The sequence below is a fragment of the Grammomys surdaster genome, unplaced genomic scaffold, assembly GCF_004785775.1.
Source record: "Grammomys surdaster isolate TR1022 unplaced genomic scaffold, NIH_TR_1.0 126278, whole genome shotgun sequence".
In the NCBI taxonomy this organism is placed as follows: domain Eukaryota; kingdom Metazoa; phylum Chordata; class Mammalia; order Rodentia; family Muridae; genus Grammomys; species Grammomys surdaster.
Window position 1 is genome coordinate 5,411,341 of NW_021621078.1, and position 14,160 is coordinate 5,425,500.

General features: G+C 55.2%; 1 protein-coding gene across 1 annotated transcript; it reads right to left on the reverse strand.

Annotated features, from left to right (window-relative positions):
- Positions 1–40: 40 nt before the first annotated feature.
- Git1 (GIT ArfGAP 1) lies at positions 41–14,157 on the reverse strand (the record flags this gene model as incomplete). Its single annotated transcript, XM_028759344.1, has 20 exons — positions 41–1,432; positions 1,559–1,622; positions 1,741–1,923; positions 2,054–2,127; positions 2,216–2,302; positions 2,434–2,487; positions 2,565–2,795; positions 2,913–3,065; positions 3,204–3,337; positions 3,452–3,563; positions 3,909–4,006; positions 4,476–4,548; positions 4,840–4,888; positions 6,695–6,737; positions 7,078–7,172; positions 7,253–7,470; positions 7,965–8,070; positions 8,177–8,289; positions 8,767–8,900; positions 14,145–14,157. Coding segments are annotated over 20 exons (2,247 nt in total), but the record flags the coding sequence as incomplete, so codon positions are not given.
- Positions 14,158–14,160: the final 3 nt, after the last annotated feature.

Here is a 14,160-nt window from a genome sequence, read left to right on the forward strand (position 1 = left end):
CCAAGAACTGAATACTGGGCTGAGCCCCACCTCCAACCTCTAGACATCAGAAGTGGCACATGGTCACTTATTTATTTTTGATACAAATGTACATGACACACGTTCTGACAGCTACCCACCACCACAGGTTAGGGAAGGTGGTTGGGGAGAATAGCTGGTGGGTGCTGTCAGTGCCTTGCCAGCCTTCCCAGCTGCAGCCAGATCCCCAGGCCTTCAGGGGTGGGTCACTGTAGGTGCAGGTAGTGATGTGGGTGCTGGCCTTGCAGAGGCTAGGGGGAGGGGCTCAGTTCCACAGCCACCAGCTGAGTTGGGGACCCTGGGGAGCCAGCCCCAGGCGCAGGTGCTCTGTCCTCTGCCTGGCCAGCACACTTCCCACAGGGGACCAGGGAGAGATGGAGGGAAGTGGTTTTCCTTTTAAGTTTATAGGGTAGGGATACAAGTAGGGGCAGCAACTGGACCACAGCTGGTGACCCTGACAGTCCCCCTGTCCCAGGTGGGGGAGAGGGAAGCTGACTTCCAATGCTGGTCCCTACTCTGGTTCCCCTGCCCCTCAGAGCTCCAGGTGGGCCAGGTCTCTGGAACGGCACTGCCGCTCACATACTCAGTTGTAGGAACGCAGGGACACTCAGTTACCACAAAGTTAAAATTAAGGGGTAGGGGAGAGGAAAGACTTTCCAGTGTTTGCTGCTGGGGACCCTGGCACACAAGTTGGGGCCTGTGCTCTAGGCAGGGGCCATTTGGCATATAAGAGCAGCAAGGGGGGCTGCTGGCTACAGGGCAGAGACATCCAGAGATAATGTACAAAGGAGGGGGATGCCCCTGCTTGGCCCCCCAGGGCTAAACTGGCTCATGGGGATAGGGTGCAGTAGGCCGAGCTGCCCCACTTGGAGTGTCCCTGTCCCACCCTTTGCTGAGGGTGCCCTGGAAGGCAGGTGAAGAGCTGGGAGGGACTCCTTGAGGCTCCTGCACATCAGCAGGGCAGGGGTGCTATGTACAGAGGGAGGGGCACGAAATGTGGGGGACAGAAGCTCCTGCCACCTCACATTCCCATCCTTGGGGCTTGAGAGGGTGGGCACCAGGGCACCTGGATGCCAGAGGAGAATGATGGCACTAAGGGCACTTGTGCCAGTGGCTCTGTTGGGGGTGGGTAAGTGTCTGGAGTGGCCCAGCTCCCATGGCCAGTGAGGTCCCAGGGTGTGGGTAAGGGCAGGGAAAGCGGTCACTGTTTCTTCTCTCGGGTGGTGATGGTGACCAGCTGCTTGGCAGCCTTGGCGATGTCATAGGCGCACTGGATCACCTGCTGAGTCAGCAGCTGGAAGTCCACAGGGGCGCCAGGTTCTGGAGGCACTGTCTTCCGGCATTCACTCTGCAGCCGGTAGGCGCTGGCATTGAGCAGCCGCAGGGAACTGCGCACAGGCTCCAGGGCTGGCCTCTGGAGGGAAGAGGGAGGAGACATGAGCTCTGGACTTTAAGCCAGGCTTCTGACTGTCTCATGGTGCCTACCTGCATCTGCCCCACCCCAAGGCCCTCCCACTCTGCGTCTCTGTGGCCCCTGTACCTTTGGGAAGAGAGAGGCCATCTCAGTCACAGCCAAATGGATCTTTTCTGAACAGGGCACAAAGCTGTCAGGGGAAGGGAGGAGTTGGATGAGGGATTTTTCAGAGTCTCAGAGTAAGAGGACCCGAGCAATATCTTTTACCCCAGTACTCAGAAGTTAATAAGAACCTGTGCCCACCTTACCTGTCATGTTTGAACTCCTGGGCTGCCCGCAATAGTTCCTGAATGTTCTTGGTGACCTGCTCTGTCTTTAGGATGACGTCTTCAGTGCTGGGGAGCCCAGGGTCTAGGTCTCCATCTAAGCTTTCCAGCTCAGGGTGCGGCTCATCCTCCTTGCTCAGCTCTAGGAACCGCTTCCCTTCAAGCCTAACCCAGGTGGGAAGAGAAAAAGGGCTATTCCAGCCATTGATGGCTTGCCTGCACCTACATGGCTGGGCACTCACCACCTCCCCTCCAGGTGCTGGCAGGGCTGGGCAGAGACCCCCAGGTATCTCACCCAAGCAGAGGGTCCCCACTCTGTGTGTTCTCATAGTCACTGTCTGCACCACTGCCATGGCGTGAAAGCTTGCTCTGGAGGGTGGGGAAGGGGATGGGTAAGCACACATTCCTGGGCCTGTATAGCCCACACACTGTCCCTGGGCACGGGGATAGAAATTACCGCATGGCGACTTCCTTCTTGGGAGCATGACAGCAGTGGGGAAGAGGGAGTGAAGGGCACAGAAGAGGCTGATACCCCCTTCCGGATCTGAAAGCCAGGGCAGGGCCAGAGTCAGTCTTCACCTGCAGTTCAGTGTCTGTCCCAGCACAGCTTGACAGCTACTGGGGACGGTGACTCACTGGTGCAGGGTTCACCCTCCTTCCCCAGGTCCTACCTACCCGATAAAGGCCAGTAGGGACATGCATGGAATAGATGGCATCATCTTCCAGCTCCTGAGGGAAGCAGAGCAGTGTCAGAAGCTCTGAGTTAGTGTGACCCTCATTGCCCCAACCAAGGCCAAGCTACTCACTGTGCTGTGGAAAGGCTGGAGCCGTGTGGCAAGCTCATCCCCAGGCGCACCTCCAAAGGGCTTCAGGGCAGAGCCTGGCTCATACATAGAGAAGGCCTGGCGGTCCCTGCGATGGGTACTTCCACCAGGCCCCATGAGTGTGTGTTCTGCCCGATCACTGGGAAGTGAGGGTGGAGGCACTGGTCCTGGTGGCTGTCGGAGCTGCAGGTTCTCTGCCTGCAGTTTGTGGATCTGAGTGTACACAATGGTGTCCACCTCTGGGTCAAGGTGGGTACCACCTTTGGAAGGGGTGACCCCACTTGAGAGCCTTGGATGCTTTCCTGCAGCTCCCCCCGCCACAGTGCTCACCTCCCTCTGCAGCCTGCGGAGCTCGTCACTCAGACTGCTGTTCACCTTCATGAGCTGCTGCACTTTGGCCTCGGAGGTAGCCAGAGCCTTCTTCAGCTCCAGGTACTCCTGCAGCGTCACAGCCCCATCCGACAGATCTGAGGAGTCCATGCTCTGCAGGGACAGAAGCCAGTCAGACGCAGGGGCAGAGGCGGACCAGAGCTGGGATGGGTATAACATGGAGCTGGGTCTAGAGAGGCCAGAAGGAACAGAGGAGACTACGGGAGGGAACAGCAGGGTCAGTGTTCAGACCCTGGCACGATTGTTCCGCGTGGCGCCTGCACTAGGCAGGGGCTCCTGGTCTGTGTCTTCGTCAGAAGCCACACTGTCGTAGTCGTGCTGGTCGTCCAGGTCACTTTGACTCCGTGCAGACAGCTCGAGGTTGTCTAAAGACAAAAGATGTGTCACTTGGGCCTCGCTCGGCCACACACATCATCAAGATCCCAGACAAAGGTAAGCGCACAGCCTGCGACAACACTTTGGCCTGCGTGTGCTCCCACCTGTGGGGCTGCTCAGACTCTTGCCCTGCTGCCTCCGTTTGGCCTCACTGAGAATGTCGATGATCAAGGTGGCAAACTCTCGGGCATTAAAACGGGCCAATTTCTGTCGTCCCTGCAAGGCAGGAAGGGCAAGGCTAGCATGAGGGACCACTTCTGGTTGGCTTAGGGGCTGGAACAGGACAACAGAGCAAGACTCTGCTATCCCATATATTCACAGGTAAAACACCCAGCCCAACAGCAGTGTGGCAGCCCAGGTCAGCAAAGGCTTAGGGCACCCAGGGGAGCCCCTAGGAGGCTGAAATACCCACCAGTACTAGAGAATAGCTTCATCCCATTCCTAGTCAGATCCTGAGAGAGGACTCAGGAGAGCCTGCCTGGGTGCCAGCTTGTCTCCAGCTAAGAAGGGCAGGGCTCTCAGAGAGGAAACCACCCAGGCCTCCTGCCTATCCCTCCTCACCTGATTCCGTGTGGCTGAGTATTCAGGGTTGACTGGCAGGAAGGGCACAGCACTGCGCTCCGTCACCAGGGTGCTATGATTTTGGGTAGCTAGCCACACTGTGGGGGAAGGGCGGGGAGCAGATCACCCACTGTGAAGGGGCTCTCAGAGAAGAGTGAAGAAGCACTGAGCAAAGGCCCCCAGGCTCTCCTCTGGGGCAGTGTCACAGGAATCTGGGTCTCCACGAACACAAAAGCTGGGCCCGGCCTGGTGAGGCCCGCCCACTGACAACAAGGCAGGGCCCACCAGGCCAGACCCAGAGTTTGGGTTGGAATCTAGCTGTGGCCAGGATGGAGTGACGCAGGGTAGGGTGGAGCATGGCTGGGGAGACAGCCAGAGTGGGAGGCAGCCAGAGCAAGATGAGCTCCAGTGCCTGGTGGGTAGGGAGGCAGCTGGCTGCCTACAGCTCAGCACTGCCCAGCAGGGGGACGGCAGGGACTCATCCCAGGAGGCCTCTGAGGAGCACCCTTTCCTGCCCGGCTCCTTAGTTCACCGGGCCCTTGCCCTTTGCAGCCCCTGACCACTCACCGGCGTCGTTTTCCCTCCGATCCACCTCATCATACACGTCCATGGCAAGTTCCTCAAAGAGTCGGTTGCTGAGCTAGAGGTAGAGAAGGGAACCCAGGGTCTGTCAAGATGCTGTGTGATGTGGGGAAGTCTTACGACCCCTGTATCACCCAGCCTGTCTTAGAACTGAGGGGTGGGTGAGGCTTCATGTGCAAGGAAGAGAGTCCAGGCCATTCCTTCCTCTCGGAGATGAGGCTCTGGACATACCATTTGGAGGGCAGAACCAGGATCAAAGACAAGGGCATGGGGAGGTGGGGGAGGGAAGAGGCTGGCGAGGCTGGACAGGGCTGCTCTAAGTAGTCATAGCTTGTTGAGGCAGACTCACTGCTTGCAGCTTCTTCTTGGCAGCTTTGGCCAATTCAGACAGATCCAAGCTGTGGACAAAGGAGGGAGAAGGAGAGAGGCCAGACATGAGGGATGGCCTGGTCCCTGCTGGTTGCCTCCCAAGCATGCAGGGAGCTTAGGGAGATGAGACCCCGAGGTCACACACCAAGCCTCCCCCACCCAAACTTCACAGCCTGCAGCTGACAGGTTTGGGTACCTCTGAGACATGCACTTTTGCCGAGATCTAATCCAGGAAGGCAGCAAAGGGAAGAACAGGATAGAGCAGCAATTACCCAGGAGCAGGCAGCTCTTGCCTTCACATGTCAAGCTCAGACACATCTCCACACACACCCAACACAGAACATGCAAGAAAATTTGTCTCCCTAGCTGGTTCCTCTGTCCACTGTCAGCTGTATGGAGTCATCCAACATTTCCTTCTTCCTTTGTTCCTAGCCACACCTCCCACTTCTGCTCTTGTTTCCTCTGGTCTGGACTTTTAAACTTCTAGGCTTATCTTTAAAATCATTTTCTCATCCAGTGGCTAACACACTTGGCTATGCTCTCTGCCTTAAAACAGTTCAATAGTAACATGTACATAGAATAAAACTCAACCATACTTCTTCACAATGTTTTCTTTATAGAATGCTAAGTACTTTGTATTTGTCGTATTAATTATTCTCAGTATTATCCAAAGGGTAAGTATTAGCACCCCCATGTTGAGAGGAGATGACCAAGGCTCAAGCTAGGTAACCTGCTTCAAGTCACATGGTCAGGTACATATGGCCACATATCCATTACAGCCACGCCTAGAACTACGTCAGGACGGTTCCACCCTTGCCGAGGTTCCCCACAAGGCTCGTTCTCACCTGGCTCTTTCCAGTCTTATTCCCTCACATTCTGCTGTGGTACATAAGTTGCTTGTAGTTCCTTCCACTTCACCCTACCCTAGCATCTCTTGCTGCTGCCCTGCCTATTCAGCTGTAGCTCAGGGTAAGGTGGCGCCTGCATTACCTCGGTGTCTCTAGAGCAGCAACTGGCTCTGAGAAGGTACTAAGTTACAACCACTGACTCTATGTCTGTGCGTGTGTGTGTGTGTGTTGACTATGCACACAGGTGCACATATGTGTGTACACACAGAGACAGACACACACGCTACTAGGCAGATCAGACTAGAGAAGCAGAATTGAGTCTTGGGGTCTTGGAAAAGGGGAGTTCTAGGTTTAGGAATCTGAGCTGCACAGCCTGACCGTCCATCCCATCTGTCTGCATAGGCTGTGATGGAAAACCTCTCCTAATGCCAGGGGGCACTGCCTGGCATGAAGTCGTAGTCCTCTGAGGACCACTAGGTGGCACCAACTCATTCTTGTCCTGTAAACTGAGTAAGTGGCTGGAGATATCCTCCACCTCTGAGTTATCTTGGGGCCTGTATGATCAGGGGCAAAAATTTACCATTACTCCCCTGCCACTGCACACTGCACACTGGAGGCCTGGCCAGTAGTTCCAAAGCCAACACGTTCCCTGTAGCTATCTTCTCCAGACAGAGGGAATACTTCATCCAATGGCTGCACAGCAGGTTGAACACAATGGTCCAACCTAGTTAGGTCTTTCCTTGTACCTAAACCCTCCAGATACTTAGTAATCACAAGGTTCACATGCACTGTAGTATGCTGAACTCACATTTTTCGCCTGCCTTGAGGTCTACAGTAGTAGGGGACTAGGCTACAATTTCCTGTGTTGCTAGTCAATAAGGGTATAGGGTGGGAGGCCAGGCCTCTAAAGCCTGGAAAGAGGTGGGGCTCTGGGTCAAGTCACCTTGACATCTAATAGCTGAAAAGGGGCATCAGGTGGGCACTCACCTGTCAGCCATCTGTGGGATGATGTAATGCCCATTCTTGTGATCTGAACAAAAATAAAAATGCCAAGTCACTGATGGCAGGTGGCGCCAGTATCCAGGAGCCCACTTCACCACCATGAGCAGGGTTTGACACTTCAAAGTGTCAGAGGAAATGAAAGTCGGCAGGATACCCCAAGAGCATTGGAAGCTGGCTGGAAGTCAGGCCCACCCCCTCTCCTTGGCCCCAACATACTTGCAGCAACCCAGAGCCTGCAGCAATTTCACAGGAGCCAGTTGCCTAGCAACACAGTTCCCCAGCTGGCTTTGTCACTAGGGCACCTGCTACTGGGTGTGTCTGGGTCCCACCTGCCTGGCTTAGTCAGGCCCAGCTCATTCTCTGCTCACCAGGCTTTCGTCCACAGAGGTAGAAGGCCAACCGGTCAGTGAGCTCATACTGGCACTCAACTAGCCTCTCTGCCAGTTCATGGTGCCCCGCCTGCCTGTGGGAGGGGACACGGCTCAGCCACACAGCAGCAGCCACTCCCCTCCACCTAAGCCTCATCCTTTAGCCGATTCTCACCTGGCATAGTCGATGGGTGTGCGGCCATTGACATCAGGGGACCCAGGGTCAGCCCCATACACTACCAGCAGCTCAGCTTGCAGTGTCTGCCCTGCCTTGGCAGCCACGTGTAGAGGTGTAGTGCCCTTTTCTGGGTGAAAGAAGTTGGCCTGGGCACCCAGTGAAAGCAGGCGCAGACATGTCTCCAAGTTGCCTGTTCGCACACTCGAGTGCAATTGCTGCGAGGAGCAGAGTGTGCAATAAATGAGTGTGATAGATACATGTGTGACCAAGGAACCTCCCCACCACACCTAGCTGTTCCTGGTACTTCTACCAGCTCCAAGGGGCCTTGCCAAAACTGGGCCCTGTTAGGCAGCCAGAAGGCTTCCCACTAGAGGATAATGCCAATTAATAACAGTCACTGCCAGTCGTTCTCCTCCACGTGCTCCGCTGTGAACAAATACTAGCTAGAGGTTGGTCCTGTTATTACTTTTCCATTTTACTGGGGAGGAAGTAAAGGGTCTGAATAGCTAAGCAAGGACCCCAGTGTTTCCTAGCTTTCAAGTGGCAGATGGGAGGCCTTGTGTATCCACTTGGGAGTGGAGGCATCTTAGCCATCAGCAGTATGACAGAGCCCCAGAGTGTCCACACTTACTGTTTTTCCTGGCCCTATGCTGCCTCTGGGACCCACACCTCAGGGTGTCATGGGTGTGGAAAGAGGGGCCCCTCACACCTTGCTGAGGTCTTTGGCAGTGACCCCATCATCATCACGGCAGGGAAGCTTGTGCACAAACGCCAGCATCTGGTACTTGGCCCTGATGAACTCTGACTTGATGGGGCTGCATGGAGCACACAGGAAACAAGGGGGGCAGGAAGCTTAGGGAAGCGACCTTTCAGCCCTCCCAGGGGACAAGGCCTGCCCACCACCCCTGCAGCCCCACTCACTGGACTTTGTCTTGGGGATTAGCTTTGCGCCGGCCACTTTGCACTTGTGCAGGGTCCAGCAAGGAATGCTCCCAGATGGAGTTGGCCCCGTTGCTGGCAAGCGTGTGCACCATCTGTGGGGAAGAGATGCCAAGCAAGAGAGTGTCCACTGCGTGCTGGGCACTGGGGAGATACTCCCAAAGTGCCTGCCGCAGCTGGAAACACTACTAAGGGTTCTACAATGTGCCTGGCACCCAGTCAGGCCACCCAAAGTCATGTGTCCTGTTTAGTACTTCATGCTGGTTTACCTTGGTGGGTCTGCCAAGGTTCAGAGTGTTTAAGCAACTTGCTCAATACACTGTCCAACATATGAGTCCAAGCTAAAGAGTGGACACTATAGCTGGGTAGAAGGACTCAGAGTCATATTCTGTTTCAGTGGCGACTGTCCTTGGGAGCTGCATGTTATGAACAGGTGTGTGTGTGTGTGTGTGTGTGTGTGTGTGTGTGTGTGTGGTGTCTGTCTGTGTGCACACACACAGGGCTGAGGGTAGGGGCTTGGGGATACCTGGGTACTGCACACTGCGAAGAATAGTCTCTGGTTCAGTCCCTACCTGTAGCAGTGTAGGAGGCCAGGCGCTGTGGCGAAGGTGCTTGACAATGGAGATGTGTCGTCCTAGGCTCCGGTGCACACTGCAGCACTCGTCACAAACCAGCACACCTCTGCTGATAGATGCCCAGCCAGGGTCTGGGGGAGCAGAGGCAAGAAGTCAGCAGGAGGCAGAGGAAAGGCCCCACCTCCCGAGCACCCACCCCGGCCTGGCACATGCTTAGTGCTTCAGGTACATTTACTCAGTCTCCCCAGGAGCCTAGAAGCTGGCCACTAGCCCTTTCCTATAACTCCTTATACCTCTGGGAATGCAGGGTCCCCAGGGTCCTCAGTGGGGACAGCTTCCTCTCCCACAGCCACTGCCATCAGTCTCATAGCCTCTCCTTGGGGATTAAGATTGCTACCCAGTCATTACATAGAGAGGCAGGAGCCCCGACGCCACATATCACAGTCCTGGGCATGTTCCTGTTAAACCCCGTCTGACAGACTGCTTCCTATCCCTGCTCTGACTTAGCTGAGAGAGGCTCTAGCCTCATGCCATCATCACTGTGGGTTTGCAGCCTTCAGGACAATGGGACTAACCTTGTCTGAGTACTCAGTATTTACTGGCCAAGTATCCTGCTTATGATTCTTCTCAGAAGTGCTATCTTGCTCTACAGATGAGGATCAAATGGCTCAGAGAGGTCAAAGGGCTTGCTCAAGGTCACACAGCTAATAAGGAGTGCTGGTGGAATGCAGAGCCAGACACCTCAATGCCAGAGACCAGGCCAAGCCTAAACTTGCTGCCCTCTGCTTCTGTGGCCTCAGGACCAGTCTGGGGAGCCATTCTCCAGTCCTTGAGGGTGAAACGAACTCAGGAAACAGGAATGGGGGCCAATGGGTAGGAGCTCCTGGGTCCTCAGGGGTAGTGGAGATGCCACCACACCAAGCCCCTCTGGAAAAGGGGAGGAGACGACTGCACACGGCTCAGGCTACAGAAAGGAAAGGTCATGGGGGAGAAAGCAGCCATTGTGTGCTGTCCAGAGCGGGGGCAGGGAGTTGCTCTTCCAGGACACTGTGCTCTGCCCAGGCCCCCACCCAGGCTCAGGAAGCCTTGTTTTGGGGGATGGGGCTGGCTTTCTGCCTTGCCTTATTAGAGCTCAGGACGCTAGGAGTGGAGACTCTTAGGGGCTGGAGCAATCTCTCCCATCCATAAGACAATGCTCGAGCCCTTGGAGCCAATGTTGCCATCAAAGTTCCCAGAATCATGAGCAGACTGAGTCAGGGCTGAAGCTCTGCCCATGTTGGGGGTGTCCCCAATACAGTGTGGAAACAGGAAGTGAAAGCTGTCTTTGGATTTGAGCTTCTTTTGGAATCTCACAAAACAAGGCAATGAGGGATGTACAGAGTGACCACCAGGTACCTTCCCAGGAGCCAAGAACTGGGGAAGGGACCAGCCACCTCTGCCAAGAGGGGGAGCCCTAGAGTACTTTTGTGTTGATTTTACCCAAACAATGAGAACCACGCCCCCCAGGGCATGGAAAACTCCCTTCCCCCACTCCCAAACACCACTGGGTCAGGGGGTCTGCCTGCCAGTCACCTCCGGCAGCCCAGGCAGGAAGCGGGAAATGATGCAGCCTAAATTCCTCTTGTTGAAGAGGTAGGGTTTCCTGTGAGTGGGGAGACGCCCAGGCCAGGATCAGAATCAAGCAGGCCTGAGGCCTCCGCCCTAGGCCTGTGGACCTGTGGAGAAGCCAGGACTACAGGAACCAGCTTGACATCCAGGGCCAGTGGTCCCAGAGCCTCAAGCTCTAGCGCTTTCCTGGGACCTTCTCCTGCTTGAGAAGGGTCCTCCTTTCCCCTGCTGTGACCTCCAACAGGAAGGGAGGGCAGGGGACACTGTTGGTCTTGGTCACACTGGTGCCAGCTCAGTCCTGGATGACACAGATAGGAAGTCTGTGTCTGACAAGTCTACCTGCACTCTAGGTCCGAATGACCTTGGCTAGCCAACAGAGCTCCAAACCCCACCACCGCCAGTTCTGAAGCGGAAGGGCCAGGAAGGGTTTCTAAGAAGCGCCTTGCAAACTTGGGCAGAAGGGTAGGAAACATGAGGCATAGAGAAGATGGTGTCTTCCTTCCTGCTCCACAGGCAGTGAGGGCAGGTATGTGAGGCCAGGTCATCAGAAGGGACATCAGGATAAGACTATAGGAAGGCCTCTAAAGTAAATCCATGCCACCACCAAAAGCCACCAGTCTTCAAAGGGCCAGCAGGCCTGTGTATAAAGCCTAGGCTCAGACCTCTCCCCCTCTAAGCTAAGGGCCAAGCCCTTGGAAGATGAGAGAAAAAACTTGGTGTGCTAAAAGCAGGCAAGAGGAATCCAAGGGGAAGGACGTTACCATTGAGGGTGTGGTCAGAGGTGGAGGCCGCGTAGAGCTATGGAAATGACATATACATTGGGTAGAGTGGTGGTCACATAGGCTTACACATACCTGAAACCCACAGGATAGCCAGACATGATAGGGCACGCCTTTAATCACAGCACTCAGGAGGTAGAGGGGCAGGTGAATCTCTAGCCTGGTCTATGTAATGAGATTCTATCGCAAAATAAAAAAAAAAAAAGAAAAAAAAAGAAAAAAGAAAGAAAGACTACAGGACAAACACTCATCTGGCTGTACTTAAGTTATACCCCAATACAAGAAGCAAAAGCCAGCTGGGCAGTGCACCTTTAATCCCAGCACTCAGGAGACAGAGGCAGGCGGACCTCTGAGAGTTCAAGGCCAGCCTGGTCTACAGAGTGAGTTTCAAGACAGCTGGGGCCATATAGAAGAGACCTTTTCTCGAACTGGCCTAATCCCCTGCCTCCCCAAAAAGCAAAAGACCACTACCATTTGTCCTTGTAAGAAGACAAATGAGTTTGTCCACTGCCCTGCAACATGTTCCCCAGCTCTGATCACTTACAGGCTGGGTACCTGGAGGTCTATACTCCAGTCTATGAAAGTGTAAGGCTGATTAAAGGCTAAGGGTTGGGAAGTGAATACTTGAGACCCAGGCCAGAGTTCTTGGGACCAGGGCAATGAGGCAGAGTGGGCAGCGGCAAAGAAAGGGGACAACCAACACTTTCCAGTGCACCCTGACTCCTGCCCTCTCCTGGAGTCCCAAGGCAGGTGGGGATACAGCACCTGGTGAGGTGGTACAAGCTGCCACAGCGGCCACATTGTGTCCAAATGCCTTGCAACATACTCACACCTGTCTCTGAGTACAGGCTGGGTCTTACCTCTATCACACTCCAAGTTAATAAACTACAAAATGCCCGGACCCCACCCCATGATCTCACTACATAGCCCTGGCTGGCCTGGGGATCTGCCTCGCTCTGCCTCTCAAGTGCTGGGTTTAAAGGCATGTGCTACCATACCCAGGCAATAACAGAGTTCTATCACAGTGACTCTGTGACTTTGGACTGTACTGGGATATATGTGGACTATATTTTATCATATATGTGGAATATGAGAATGCCAGGCATGCTTATGCTCTTTTGTCTGGGATGCTATAGGCCCAGATCAAGAATGCCATTGTCTGCCAGACCCAGTGTGGTACAGGGCAGTCCTGACAAACACCAACACTTGTACCTGGGTAGTGGTTGCCACGTGCCAATCACTACACACTCGGTGCTAAGGCGGGATAACGAGGAAGACTGTCAACGTTCTGCCCATCTGCTTAGTAATTTGCATTCTACGTCAGAGGGAGGAGAAAAGGAGTCCTGGGCAGGCCTGCCCCTGTCACATGAGGATGGGGGCTGTGAACTCAGTGGCCTAACATCTAACACACCCTGTTCCTCCCAGCACCGACTGGGTGTCTAGAGGCGCTAGCCAGACAGTCATAGTCAACAAAAAGATAGCTGACTCTATCTTCCAGGTCTCTGCTCCAGAACTGAGAATGCAGACTGGGAGATGCAAGGGTCCTCAAAATCCATTTCTATTCTACATAAGACCCAGAGTGAGCAAAGTGTCACAGTGTAAGCTGGAAACAAAGGTACTACCTGAACACAGGTTCCTGTGGTGGTGCCTGCCAGGCTTCCTAGGCTTATCCCACAAAGGTGTGGAACAGCCTGGATAGACACATAGTTCATCCATTCAAGGCCAACCCATGGTCAGGGAAAGGGAGTCATCGTTTCCAGCTAACTAGGGGTATGGACATCCATCTGTAAATGGTTCTTCTAGGATCCTTCAAAACGTGACATATCCTCAGGAGGTCTCAGGGTCAGTCACCTACAAGGTATCCTGCGCTCATGGCCCTGCCAGCTACCCCCAACTCCCAATACTCCAGTTTAGACCACGAGAACTACAGGACCATCATTCTTTGGGCTCAGTCAGATCTTGGGACTTTTAAGGGGTGACTACAAGTTATGGGCCCACAAATCAGCACTCCACACTTTCACCCAATCACATCTACAGCACCCAGAGTCCGTAAGACCCGAGCCTGTATAAAGAGACAGCTTCTCTTATAGAGGATGGTCACAGGCCAGAGCTTCCTGCCTCCAGCCAGCTGCTGAGTCCCATCACCGGCTGTGTCCTCCTACATAAGGGACCAGCCTAGTGAGCTGCTGCCCTCCCTTCACTTCCTCAGCAAGCCGGGGGGCTTTCACACCAGCTCAGACCGAACTCACTCTCCTGGTTAGTAGGGAGGAAGCAGTGTACAAGTCAGCCAGTTCAGGAGTCAGCTGGACAAGGGCTGCCTAAGCACCCCTCACCACTTTCTCCTAGCCAATGAACTAGAGACCAGGAAGGATCAGCGTCTAGACTGAGCCAATACCTAGCACACCTTCTCCAACAGGCCTACCCGGAACAGGAAAAGCTGAGTCTAGATGTTCCCAGACACCAGCAGGCCTGGAGATGCTTCCGGGGAAGATGCCCATACTTAGATTGTTCCTGAACACCAGGCCCTCCAAGGAGCCTCAGCCTTGGGAAGCAGGGGCTGGAAGTGCTAGAGTAGCCACCTCTGTCAGGTACTCCCTAGGAGCTGGTACCCAGGCCCCTTGCCCTCCACCGCTCCGGCGGGCACGCGGACCATGTGAGCAGCAGGTGCAAGACGCGGGGGTGGCAGGGATGACACAAACCATACGAGCGCCCACCTCCCACAGCCGGCCGGCCTCCGCCACGGCCCTCCTGCCACACCAGGCTGGCGCTTCCGTCTGGATGCCGAGATGGAGGTGGGAGGCGGTTCCCTCCAGTCCACCGGCTCCAACGCACAGCGCCCCCCGCAGCCGGCCCTCCCGCCAAGGACGCCACTCCGCAGTGGCCCCCGCCCCGCCCTCCGGCCCCGCACGGCGCTCCCGCCAGGCCTCGGCGCCCGCCCGGCGGCGGCCTGCGGCGCGGTCCCGCCCCCGGCCCGGTCCCGCCGCTTACCCGGGGCGCTGCAGTC